Raw genomic sequence first — 14,698 nt, forward strand, 5'->3', positions numbered from 1 at the left:
ATATTATATATAGCTACATAAACATATGACTGGTTCAGCTTTACTTCTTACAGTAAAGACTGTGTTTATCTCATTTTATAATTAAATAATTAACTAAAGAAACTATTTATTAACCCCAAAGTGTCTTTCCTCATTCTTTAAATCAAACAGGCTGTTTTACGTAATTTTATTTTATTTTTTTTTAAATTTTTTAAAATTTATTCATTTTAGAGAGGAGAGGGAGAGAGAGAGAGAGGAAGGACAGAGAGAGAGAAGGGGGGGGGGCTGGAAGCATCAACTCCCAGGTCGACACTTTATCCACTGCACCACCACAGTCAGGCCACCTAATTTTAAAAACTGAATTCTTTCAAAATACCTTGCTTTGATTTCATTGTACAGCTCAAATCAATTAAGTCAAGTTCTTAAATAATGCCATAATTCTATTTTATAGATTAGGATTGTAAAAAAAACTTCAATATTGCTACTTATACATCTTAAGATTATTTTCCTTTAACAAAGAATAATCTACTTTAGTATAAATATAATTAAACAATCTCTTTATATTCTTTTATTATTGTTGTTTTCACACATGTCATTTATACATATGTGTCTTTTGGAAAATAAGTCATTTAAAAGTTGCTAATCATAATTTGACCCCATATTGAGGCAGTTTCAAGTGGTTCACGATAATATGACTTACTAAAATTCTTAAAGAAATGTAAAACTATGCTAATTGGAAGAGTACAGTTGGCTGCATTGAGCTTGTCATTATAACCATATGCCTGTGATCAATTGATTAAATAAACTCCTGCCCCAGACGTCTGCAATTTGTCAGACACTCTACCGACGCCGGCAGTCACTGCACCGGCCAACAACAGCTGAGCGGTTTTCAGAACACAGATCTCAAATAAAATCATTTCCCACATACAAATCATCCACTGTGCATTTCCAGGCTGAATTGGAAAGTCAGTTAAAAAATAATAATAATACTCTCCTTTGAAAAACCAGCATGGAATAAATTTTAATCACCTCACTAAATATGAACTACTTTAGTCTCACTTTAAAAGATATGTTTCAAAGAGGGAAGCATTTTCATTAATTTCTTTACATAATATGTTAACATTTTAAGAGGCAATTTAAATATGAAAAGGGATATAAATTTTAAGCTTTATTATGCTTTCCTTGGTAGTTAAGTCAAAGAGCTTTATCATATCATACTTATGTACATATCTACAGTAGATATGGAATGCAGTTTTATCAAACCTTTATTTTCTTTAGTTTAGTATAAAATTGCCACATGATACAGACAGTTGTAGTTTGAAAGAATCTCCTTTCTTATTCATCACTAACATTGTATTTTGTAATGACCAGAGGTAGTACTTACTGATAATACCCTTTGTTAATACTGAGATATGTCATTTTTCATTTATTTGAAACTAGTTTGAAAGTGAACCAGGTTAGTGTGGAATACTCATTAAATATTTACTTTTATTTCTGTGACACTACCCACCACCTTATGTATGTCTGTCAAATAGCACTTCATTGAATCTCAGAGAATATCTTATGGACCAACTTTACATTTGTAACAACACACACTTTCATTATTCCCTGAGACTTTTCCATTAGTGAGACTGATTCAGAACTTTCCTGAGGCCCTGGCCCATTGGCTCAGCGGTAAAATGTCAGCCCAGCGTGTGGAAGTCCTGGGTTTGATTCCTGGTCAGGGCACACAGGAGAAGTGCCCTCTGCTTCTCCAACCTTGCCTTCCCCCTTTTCTCTCTCTTTCTACCCCTCCCGCAGCCTTGGTGGTTTGAGCAAGTTAGCCCAGGGCCCTGAGGATGGTTCCATCACCTCACCTCAGGCGGTAAAATAGCTCGGTCGTTCAGCAGCAGAGCAGCTCTCCCAGAGAGGCAGAGCAGCCCCATCAAGGGGGCTTGCTGTTGGATCCTGGTCAGAGAACATGTGGAAGTCTGTCTCTCCACCTCTCCGCCTCTCAATTAAAAAAACAACCACCAAACTTTCCTAGAGCATTTCAACATTGTTTATCCAAAGATCCTAAAAGATCCTACATCGATTGTTAATGTCATTTCCTAACCATATGGTTCCATCTTCTACCCCTATCTTTGTTCTCTGTTTTCTGTTTCTGGAAAAAGGTAAAACAATGCACAGAAATAAAGATTTCAAATAATGACTAGAACATTAATCCAAAGCAATTACTGGAATAGTACCACACCTTATCTCTGGTTGATTTTATCAGTTGTCTCCATAACATCAGTTCCAACAACTGAACACCATTTAGCCCCCGACTCTGCCACTCATCAAGCAGATAAACTTACCTTTGACGGATCAACACTATCATAGATGTCCAAGAATATCACAGGCATCCAAATTTTCCTGTACTTTTGAAGTAAATTAGTCACCAAACTTGTCTGTTTATACATCTCTTTGTGGCTTTCCTCTTGTCAAACAAATATTGTGCATTTTTCTTATCAATAAAGTTCTTTTATTAATAACCTTTATCACTATGCTTTATATCTTTATTTCTTTTTCCCTGCATTTATAATTTTTCTATTTAAAGATAGGATTATGTTTCATTTGGTTAAAATTATTATCTTGGGTCTATCACTTTTTTAAGATTCTTCTCCTTTCTCTTTACTTCATCACAAAACCTCTCAGTGAGTTACACTTTCAGCCCAAGTAGGTTATACTTTCAGTCTAACTATCAAATTGACTCCCCTAATTAGCATTCTTTCTTCTAGACCAGTCTATAACATGTTGGTCATGCCTTCTATTATTCAGTGCCTTTATTGAGATCTGTAACCATTGGACATTTTTCTATACCTCGTTTCCTAATTGTTCATCACTGACTCTCTTTCTGGTCCCATAATTTTCTCTTATTGATTCAATATACAAATATTTTTTTATTTAATGAGAATAATTGCAGAAACAAAATGATGTCAGAAGTTATTAGCGACCTTTAAGATATTGGTCTTTCTCCTATGTCAAAATAGAAACATCTAGAACAATCATAAGCTGAAATTACTTGAATAGAATTGCCACTTGTGTGTTATGTTACAAAGAATGTAGGGTGAGGAGTGTTTGGGCGGGCTGCGGTGGTCAGTTAGAGAGTTGGTATAGTATGCCAGCAAAGGGATTATTGTACTCAGGTGGTGGCAATGAAGACAAGATAACTGGGCACAAAATATAAAATAGTGTAGTGATACTGGTGGGGTTGGCTGTGGCAAAAGAAATATAACATAGATGTTGACAATTTTATTGTTTTTGTTTGTTTGTTTATTATTTTTGGTCTCTTTAATCATACAGTTGCCACAAACTGAGATGTGAAACAATGAAGGGAACCCTGTTTGAGGCTAAGATTATGAGCCTGGGTTTAGTTGTATTGAATCTGAGATGCTGTTGACAGATACATGTAGAAATAACAAGAAGGCAGTTGACTATAAAGCTGGCATTATAAATGTTTGGGTTATTGATAAGAGCAACTGAAGCCCAAGCAAAGAGTGGGTTTAATCATGCAGGGCGAGTATAGTGTGGAAAGAAAAGTGACTATAGTGGAGATGTGAGGATCTTCTAACTTTATTGGGCAGATGGAGAAAAAGGAACCATCATACGATACTAAAAAGAAACAGCCTGGGAAATGAGTAGAAAAACAAGGGTATGATGATTCTGGTAATGAAAATAAGTCATTTAAAAGGGATAAAACTGGACCACAATCTCTAATACCACTGATTTCAGGTTTAAAAAATAAGCACTGAATCGTGTAGTATGGTTGTGATTAAAAATCTTATCAAAAAGGGTTTCACTAGAACAACTGAGGTTGAATGCCCAAATTAAGGGAATTGAGAAGAAAGTAAATAATTAGGAAATGATGATGTGTATAATTCTTTAAGAAATGTAACTTTGAAGGCAAGTAATGTGTAGGAGCTGAAGGGATTGTTTAAATAAAGATGTAAAAGATGCAGTTAATAATACCAAAGAAAGTTGAGATAATGGAAAGTGTGCATTGCTTAAGAAGACTGCATGAGTACCAAAGTATTGGAGGGATTGCCCTCAGAGTAAGAAAAATATCTCCTCTCCTGTATTAGTGTATATGTTAGTGAATATATATGTATGTGTTTAGCAGTTTAAAGTTTAAGGGTTTCACTTTCTCAGCAATGCAGTTGTTAGTTATATGAGTGGAGAATAAGTTAGGAGATTTGACTAAAGTGGCAATGGTTTAAAATTATTAGTAAGAGAACTAGTTGTTAAGATTGTCTTTGAAAGGCTGCTAAGCAGTGTAGAGGGTCCATTTTGGGTTTGTAATCGCAATTCTATACCATGTTGACTGTACTTGGTTAAATCATCTTCTGCGAAGAAGTTTGGAGGCAAGTATGGAGAATGTAGATAGACATGTTGTTCCAAACTGTGGGTGCATGAAAAAACCCGAGGTTCAAGTAACTTAATAGTTTTGCAAAAACTTATTGAAATTATAAACTAGAGAATCCACACTGGTTAATAAAGAAAGATGAGAAAAGGCTGATGAACTGGAAAAAAATTGAGTTGTTAAGAAATGAGTTTGAAAAATTGTTGTAAGATACTTGATTTAGTGACATTCAAGTGGACCACATCCCTTCCTGATGGATCTAGACAGGATCTAGACGATCACGGGGTGAGTACCAGCATGCCGTGCAGTGCAGGAGTAGGTCATTGGGGAGCAGTTGGTAGCTCTGCTATCTCATCAACTCTTGCAACGCCAGCTCTCACTTTTTTAGTGAAATCCATGTCTGTCTGACTAAAGAATTACAAACAGGCTAACTACTTTTTCCTCAAGTTTATCATCATGCATTTAATTTAATCATTATACAAAAGATGACTTTTTGGAAACCAGATGTAGCCAGAAGGCAGAAGACTGAATTTTAGTTTTTCTTGTGTCTCTTTAGCTACATGATCGTGAACAAATTTTCCTCAACTGTAGAATTAATTCACTGAAAAAGACCACGTTGCAGGACCTTTCCAGCCAATAGGACTGTGATTCTTTTTAAGCTCTATGCATCCCTCTTGCTTCGGGGATGTTCTGCCAATATATCAAACTCAATAGAACAAACACTAGTCATATTTTCTTTGAGTTTCTGAAGAATTCAAAACTTCAGAATCATCTTTGCTTTTGACATCTTCTTGAAATTCATCCAATTTGTAATTGAATGCCAAGCTCTACTGATTTTCACTTTAGAAATTCTCTTGTATCTTTACTGCTGTTACGTGACTGCTGAGATCCTGGTCTGTCAGTTTACTATAACCTAATTCCTGGCCTATTGCAATTGAAAACAAATCAATTTTCTTGAATCCATTATCTGTTTTTACGACTGCCATTCATAATCTTCTCAAAGCACAAGTTAAGTTCCAATCTTAAAGCAGCATTTTGATCCTTTTATTTGCATACTCAAAAAGTTTTAGGGTACATTTATTTCAGGATAATTTTGAAAAACCTTAACTTGACAATTAAGGATCACCATCGTCTAATACAGCCAACAAAAGTGATCTTTTTTTTTTAGAATTTTAATAGTAGCTTTTACTTACTTGCATAAGAAAAAGATAAATACACCAACAAAATATTCCCTCTCAGTGAAGCTACACTGATCATTATATTTCAAATTGAACCCATTGCCCACAGTACCTGGGCTTCTCTGGTCCTATTTCTCACTTAATATTAATGTTTGTCTATTTTGTTTACTGTATCCCTAATGACACAGAGAAGATGCTCAATATATTTTAATTAAATGAATAAATGAGTAAACAAACTACTTTATCTAAATTATACAGTATTATATTTGATCTAGTTTAATGCTCTACTTATCAAAATTAAATGGTAACAGCCCTGGCCGGTTGACTCAGTGGTAGAGCGTTGGCCTGGAGTGCAGGAGTCCTGGGTTCGATTCCCAGCCAGGGCACACAGGAGAAGCGCCCATCTGCTTCTCCACCCCTCCCCCTCTCCTTCCTCTCTGTCTCTCTCTTTCCCTCCCACAGCCAAGGCTCTATTGGAGCAAAGTTGGCCTGGGCGTTGAGGATGGCTCTGTGGCCTCTGCCTCAGGCAATAGAATGGCTCTGGTTGCAACAGAGCGATGCCCTAGATGGGCAGAGCATCGCCCCCTGGTGGGCATGCCGGGTGGATCCCGGTCGGGTGCATGCGGGAGTCTGTCTGACTGCCTCCCCATTTCCAACTTCAGAAAAATACAAACAAAAAAAAAAATTAAATGGTAACAAAATTTTATATTTAACAACGTCTTGGTTATTTTGGAAATATTGTAATCCTATACACATTGTTCCTCTGTGGGCAATTTTCTGCTTTTCGTCAATTTTCAACTTACCTTATTCAGGTTTATAATAATTGCTGATTTCCAAGTATTTTTTACTAATGTTGATTTGAGGAAAACTTGTTGGATCAGCTTTATGGGGAATGAATGGGTGAGAATTTGACCTGCTGAGGTTAACTTGTAATTTATAGACAGATTCTTCTATAGGCCAAGCAGGTCTTTAATATAGGGACTTGGTAAGAAATAAGCAACCAAGTAGAAAGTTCATTATTTATCATGATGCTTGATTCTACTAAAGAACAATTGGTAACTAACTACAAAGTTATTTATTATTACTAACTTTTCATTTTTGTCTATAATGAAGGACCAAGTTTTCATGATCGATTCCAAGTGTGAGTCTGGAAAAGGACGCTGCTCTTTCAACCCCAGTGTGAACACAGTGTCTGTTATGATCAGTAAGTGGAACATGAAGGAGGGAGGGGAAAGTAAAATAAAAAGGACATTAAGTAAAGTTATTTTATGTCATAGTACGCCCATTTTTGATAACTGTATAAATGATAGTACATGAGTAATATAATAGGAAGAAAGGTGTGTGCTGAGAAATAGAAATTTTAGTTTCTCATTTTTAAGAATATTTATAATCAAGTATTTTTTTCATCAAACATGACGGTGCTGTCATTCCTAGAGCAAGTGAACAATTTACAAAAAACTGTGTATATGTATATATGTGTGTATAATATATATTATATATATAACTGTGTATATACACACATATATATAATAAAGTAATTTTCAATGTTCTAGTATTAAATATATCCACTTTTCCTCAGGTTTTAGTAATCTTTACAAATGATTAAAAATGATGTTACTCTCTAATGAAAGGCTATCAAAGTATGTGTATTAGCCAAATATATTCTCTGGATTGTCTAGAAGTCGCTATGCTAAAAATAAAGAGAGAGAGAGAGAGAGAGAGAGAGAGAGAGAGAGAGAGATGGTGGTAAAGTGCTGCGAACCAGCGCAGCTAGTAATTCCAGGTCCTGAGGGAGAACGGCGCAGAATTAAGAAAATAGACTTACCGGGAAAAGAGAATGGAATTGGGAGGCCTCTGCAATGCTGATGGCAAGATCAGAGAGAGAGAGAGAGAGCCCCCGGTCTTGCTTTGTTATATAGCATAGACAATTAAAGTCTTTAAGCCAATATACAAATAAGGAAGTCTCTGATACAAAGCCACTTATCTGAGGCATAAATGGAATTCCTCATAAGAGTGCACCATCCCACATTATGCAACGGTCAAGGGTGTGGGGAAAAACTTAGTTTTGAAAAGGGTGTTGAGAAGATCTTAGTATTATGAGGGTGTGTGGAAGATCTTAGTATTAGAAGGGTGTTGAGAAGATCTTAGATTTAGAAGGCTGGAGAAGAGCTTAGTCTTAAACTAAGCCCTAGGCTGTAAGGATTTTGTCAGCTTACAGCCTGCCTCCCACAGTAAAGTCACTTTTTTATTTTCTCATTTTTATAAGGTGTATCAGTTTTGAAAGAGGCCTTATTGCTTGCTGTTACATACACTGAAAAATCAATACCTTTGTCTCTATCTTAATACCTTTCTGTAACTCAAAAATATTCTCCTCTAGTTAGTTAAGATGCTTCTAGTCTATATCTGGTTTAACATGATTGGAGGGTAAGGACAAATCTAAGACTCTAGGGTTAACTATACTGTAAACACTTTCCCCTTTCTGCTTTCTGTGTGTCTTGCCAATGGTAAAATTACATCATTTAATAATAGAAAAGATGGAAAAATAATTATTATAGTCAAATGCTTTGTTCTGATTCATTCAAAGAGGCAACCCATCTTTCTCATATCTGGAAACTAAATTAAGACAGGTACATCTAGCGCTGACTAGAATGTGAATTTGGAAGTTATCCAAATAATTATTTCCATGTGTTCATTCAAACTGGGCAAGGAGAAAATAAAATTACATCATTAGTATAAAAAATTTAGAAACCTTTGAAACAACATATCCAAATATGTCTGATGCAGGGTCTTTTCAGATAAATTCCTAAATACAGTATTGTTTAATAGGAGCTGGGTCTCTGAAAGTCTTTTCTTCATTAGGAAGGAAATTTTATTCACCTTTAGAAATTCTATTATACATCTATTACATCTACACACACATTATACTCATTCACTATATGGAGTTTTCATTTATTTGAAGTTAAGTATTGATACTATGAAAATAAAGTTTAAAGATCAGTTAACACTAATACTCTAATTTTATCTCATCAAATATTGTATAGAACAAAAAGATTTAGAACAAGGCATTATAAATCCTACTGTTAAACTGTGATAAACCATTTAATAGTTTTACCCTTAATTTATTGGATTTGTTTTTACAAAATTGAATTTATTTATTTACCTTCATTTTTTAAAAAATTTGAGACTTCCATTTCTAAGCTTGTGTTCCAGTGCTACCTTTTAATATTTTGATTAACATTATAATTTATACCATCAATGAAAGTCATGAAACAATTTAATTTAAAACCTGAAAACAAAAAGAGCAGGAAACTTCATAAGCTTGTGTTTATCATTTTCTTTGTCCTATTGATTATTCCTCTAAAATGATCTCCAATATCATCTCCAGTATTGCATAGTAAATTTGTGCAAGTCATCTCACTTTGCCATATAGTGCTGTATCATTTCTGTTCAATTGCAGTCCACTACATAACACAGATTGGTTAAAATATTTCTATTACAGTGCCAAAAAAGCATTGGAAATTTGAATTCCAAATTTCACAATGCAGTGTGGCATCTAACTAAATGAACAAGATTAGTGTTTTTTTTCTTGCTATTTTTAATCAGTGTCATATAGCACAAGAAATAAGTCAGATGATATCTTTTAAGGAACCTGTCAAAACCCCATGAAGTTTCTTTGGCCAGTAGCAATGCAGTTGGAAAGCAATATATTTTTGGGTTAAAGTTAAAAGGCATAAGTTTATCTTTCCATAAGTCCTACAAAAATTCTTTAAAAAATAAATACCCTATTCTCAAAATTCTTTCCAAAGTGACATTAATTAAATATTTTTTATACAAAATACAGCAGACTCTTTATTATTTCTAATTACTGAGAAACTAAGACAGGAAATGATTTCAGTCAGACACGCAGGCTTTTGTAATGTTTAAGACATAACTAATAAATTGTTGGAATGTAACTGGCTTAGAATCAGCCCTTTCCACCATACACCATCCTTCAATCTCCTATAACAATATGATAATTGATATCTGTGCTAATCATCTGTTGAATAGCACGAATTTATAACCCACTGTTTTGGGGGTTATTGGGTAGAGTAAAAGTATGAAATAATTAATTACAAAGTTACTTAAATTTTACAACCATTGCACCTACAGAATATTTGTGTAGATTCATCACAAATGTTCACATAATTTTAAAGAAGCTAAACTGCTCAAAATACTTGGGTGCACATTTCTGTGATTACCCTATAATTTGCTGCCATGGGCCTACGAGGCCTATGAGGAAGCAGAACTGGAAGACTCAATACCAGGCCATACCTGCTGTGCTAACTGGTATGGGCAGTGGTGGGATTCAAATAATTTAAAAACCAGTTCTCTGCCTAATGACCACTGTGAGTATAAAAAAATGATATATCTAAAGGAAGTTTATTATTCCATGTGTTTAATACTTAAATAAGAACAATAAAAGAGGTACACAAAACTAAATTATAAGAGTTTTAAAACATTAATTTAAAACTATCAAATAATACCTGAATTATTATTCAAGATACTTCCATATTGCTTCTTGATTGGCGTCCTCACTTTCAAGTTTTTCACCTATGGACAGAATGAACATTACTACAGGCACTTAGACTATGCTGTTGCACAGATGAACATTAAAAAAGAGTATGGAATGTAAATTTGTGATTTCCACATTGGGCGGCTGCTCAGGTGCCCACCTTAGAGGGAACCCTGATTACAGGTGCCATTTTAACAACTGGTTCGCTGAACTCAACAAAAAATTAGGTATGGGTTCTGCCAAACCAGTGCAAACCGGCTGAATCCCACCACTGGATGGGGGTCCAGTTTATGATCTGGTGAGCACGTATTAAAAGTATTTCATTCTCCATTGTATCCTGGGCCAATTGATATTGCTTGTTACTAAACAGTGAGCTTAGAGTGCTTCAAAATGTTCTAGTCCTGCCAAATGACCATAATCTTCAAGTAGCCAGAAAGTAATTCTAGAACATTAGTCAAAGAATACAGCCGTCAGGTGGGACAGTGGGAAAGACCTGATAAATTTTATTCTTTTTTTTATTTTTCTGAAGTGGGAAGCGAGAAGGCAGAGAGACAGACTCCCACATGCCTTCAACTGGGATCCACCCGGCATGCCCACTGGGGTGATGCTCTGCCCATTTGGGGCGTTGCTCCATTGCAACCAGAGCCATTCTAGCACCTGAGGCAGAGGCCATGGAGCCACCCTCAGTGCCCAGGCCAACTTGCTCTAATGGAGCCTTGACTGCAGGAGGGGAAGAAAGAGATAGAGAGAAAGGAGAGAGGGAAGGGTGGAGAAGCAAATGGGCGCTTCTCCTGTGTGCCCTGGACAGGAATCGAACCTGAGACTTTCACATGCTGGGCCAACACTATATACCACGGAGCCAGTTGGCCAGGACCTATTCTTTATTAAATAGATATTTAACTACTGTTTTATAGTCAAGAGTCACACCCGTTCTGTACCTACTCTTTACTAGCATAAAAATTAATATGAATAAACTAAATGTTAAATTTTATGTATGTACAGATTAAAATAGCTGTTTTGCCATCAATAATTATAATTATTAATTGTAATTTTAAAATATTTTTTGTCTCTACATTTTATTTTTTATGGCTTAATATGTTATGTAGTTTATTAACATTATTATGTTAATATATTTTGCAAATGAAAATGTAGACCTTTGTTTGCCTTATAGAAATCTTTTAGCACTGAAAATCAAAATGTATAATTTAATGATGAATTATATCATTAATAGTATTTTGATAAATTTTAATGTTGCTTTTATAATAATAATAAATTTATTTTCAATTAATTTAGTAAAATCATAGAATTTTTAATATGTAATAAGAACTTTTGAGATTATAATCCCATATTTTACAGATGAAAAGATTTAGATTCAGGGAACTAATTTAGTGGTTTTCAACATTTTTACACTTGGGGACTGGTGAAATTAGAATTATTTCAGGGACCGCTAAGGCAGGAATCACCCTGTGCATAAGTGATTCAGCTAAGATCACTGTGTCTCTAAACTTCATACAAGGGGCAGTGGCGGGATTCAAGTAATTTAACAACCAGTTCTCTGCCAGTGGTTAACTCTTTCACAGACCGGCGTGAACTTTCTAGTGGACCGGACCACACACTGTTGGCTGAAAAACACTGAATTAAATGACTTAGACCTAATATTAGTTTCTTACTTACTGGCAAAATTAGAAAACTATTTTTGTGACTGTTATAATATTTTTATTAAAACAAAGTAAAAATTAATAAAAGCCATTTTGTTACCTTTTATATACCTAAAGTATTTCTGCCATTTCTGATATATACTATATAAACATAGGTATTTAGTATAATTAAGTACAGGCAGAAATTATATCATTATTTTATTTCTATGTAGAATAAAGTTGTTTTGGTAATCATACAGTCAATAATGAAACCAGATTTAACTTTACCTAATTTTTTATTTGGTAGAGAATTAAACCAATTAATAATTATAAACACTCTGCAGTATATATGATGAATTAATAAGCAGGTTCGCCTTGATTTTTTAAAATCTTAAAATATATTTAAAATTGTGTTGACAATTTCTCTTTCATAGATGAGGAACTTTTCTCTGGAATATATATAGATTTCATGGGGACAGATGCTGCTATCTTTCGAAGTTTAACTAAGAGGAATGCAGTCAGAACTGATCAACACAATTCCAAATGGCTAAGTGGTAAGAAAATATTTTATACATTTATTTAGAATCATGCTTTAAACCAATTTGTTTAATTTCATAATGAAAATTAGGTAAAAATTGTAAAAAAAAATTACAGTATCAGGTGGTGAGTAACAATTCTGTACTTTATGAATTAAAATTTTTTAGAATAAATAAATAATTGAAATAGTCATATTCTAACTCTTTATTAACCATGATAGTTATCAGAGGATATATAAATAAATAAAAATGAAAGTGACATTTGACATATATGCCTGTACACCTGAATTTTCTCTATTTAAGGGCAACATAATTAAATATGCTATTTATTCATTTAGACAGTATATTTTAATAATTTTAAAGCTAAAAATTCTCTAAATTTATGACATAAAATGAGTAGGTTATTTTCAGAACCTTCTATTTGTTTTATAGTAAGACTTAAAATTTTAAAACTGGTATATATATAATTTTTTATATATTGGTTAATATTTAATAGAAATCATAGCTATAATAATTTTATGATTATTAGCAGTTATTTAACTGCTTTCAATTCTTGGGATCACAAGGAAGTCACATACTGAGAGGTGTTCATTTGACTTCTATGCACAGTTTCAGTGAGCTGAGCTGCTGTTGTTCAGAGGAGGGAGGAACCACTGAAGACTTGGTCATTTCACCCTGGGGACAATTTCTAGCTCACTCTAAATTTGGCAGTTCACTTAGCATTACACAGTTAAGCATGAATCACTACAGTTCAGCATCTCGTTTCATTGATAGGCCTGCACAAGAGAGCACTGATTGTCCATTTACTCCTCAGATCATCCCTCCAGTACATGTAGAAATAGAGTGTCCTGCAAGTCGTTTTGTTTTGGAAAGAAGAAACCCCTTTCTGTCTTCAAATGGCATCATTTTTTTTTCTTTGAAAAGTTCCCCCTTCATTTCATACACTGTATTTTATGAAAACTGTGTTTTTCAGATCTTGGACTCCCAACTCCTCATTCCTCTTCAATGAATTTGCGTTTATATGCACAAGATTTAAAACCACACTTTAAGAAAACAACCCCCCTCTCCCATAAAATGACTGTCAGATTCCATGGGGAAAAACTGGTAGAAATGTTTTTTTTAATTTTTCTAAAACTCATCACTGCACAAAGACATTTCCCCCCATTTACTGAACTTCCAGCACACATTGCAGATGGAGAAAAAATAGTCTGAGCTACCATAGCTATATTCTGTGGCCTTCACATTCCAAATGTGGTATGTTGACTGAATACAATTGCTGCTTTTAGAGTTTTTGCCTGTGAACAACAAATGATTTCTTTATACCAAAGATGGAGGAGCCATATGTCTGTGGTCCACTTGGATGAACAGTAGATGGATTTGTATCATAAGTATATATATAATCTTTGTATTTCTTTTCAGAACCGATGTTTGTGGATGCACATGTCATCCCAGATGGAACTGATCCAAATGATGCTAAGATTTATTTCTTCTTCAAAGAGAAACTCACTGACAGTAGCAGAAGCACAAAGCAAATTCATTCCATGATTGCTAGAATATGTCCTGTAAGTATTAACATTGTTTTTAATTTAATTTATTTAAACATATAAAAAGTAAAAACAAACAAAAAAAGCCTGTTTACTCATTTCACCCATTTCTCCCACCCTAATCCTGTTTCTTGCAATCCTGATCTGTTCTGTGAGCTGTATCTATGAACTGGTTTTTGTTTAGATCCCACATATAAGAGAGATCATACCGTATTTGTCTTTCTCTCTATGACTTATTTTATTTAGAATAATACCCATCCACATTGTTGTGAACAATAAGATTTTATTCTTTTTTATGGCTAAATAGTATTTCATTGGTTATATAAATCACTTTTCTGTTTGGGGTTTTTTTTAATAGAGAAAGATAAGAAAGCAGAAAGAGGTAGGGAAGAAAGAGATGAAAAACATTAACTCAGAGGTAGTAACCTTTTTTTATACCTACCACCCACTTTTGTATCTCTGTTAGTAGTAACATTTTCTAACTGCCCACCGGTTCCACAGTAATGGTGATTTATAAAGTAGGGAAGTAACTTTACTTTATAAAATTTATAAAGCAGAGTTACAGCAAGTTAAAGCATATAATAATAATTACTTACCAAGTACTTTATGTCAGATTTTCACTAAGTTTGGCAGAATAAATCTTTATAAAACAACTTACTATAGTTAAATCTAACTTTTTATTTATACTTTGGTTGCTCCACTACTGCCCACCATGAAAGCTGGAACGCCCACTAGTGAGCGGTAGGGACCAGGTTGACTACCACTGCATTAACTCATAGTGCCTTGCCAATGGGGCTCAAGGTGAACCAGTGATCCCTTGCTCAAGCCAGCAACCTTTGGGCTCAAGCCCGTGACCTTGGAATCATGTTGATGATCCCATGCTCAAGCCCT

General features: G+C 34.3%; 1 protein-coding gene across 1 annotated transcript in view; it reads left to right on the top strand.

Moving 5' to 3' along the window:
* The window catches only part of SEMA3C (semaphorin 3C), a 198,173-nt gene that overhangs the window by 100,693 nt on the left and 82,782 nt on the right, over positions 1 to 14,698 (top strand). The window contains exons 6-8 of the mRNA XM_066239185.1: positions 6,652 to 6,742; positions 12,162 to 12,281; positions 13,683 to 13,825. Of these exons, the coding sequence (XP_066095282.1) occupies positions 6,652 to 6,742; positions 12,162 to 12,281; positions 13,683 to 13,825 (354 nt within the window). The remainder of the gene's footprint in view (positions 1 to 6,651; positions 6,743 to 12,161; positions 12,282 to 13,682; positions 13,826 to 14,698) is intronic.

This window comes from Saccopteryx bilineata, chromosome 7, assembly GCF_036850765.1.
Source record: "Saccopteryx bilineata isolate mSacBil1 chromosome 7, mSacBil1_pri_phased_curated, whole genome shotgun sequence".
In the NCBI taxonomy this organism is placed as follows: domain Eukaryota; kingdom Metazoa; phylum Chordata; class Mammalia; order Chiroptera; family Emballonuridae; genus Saccopteryx; species Saccopteryx bilineata.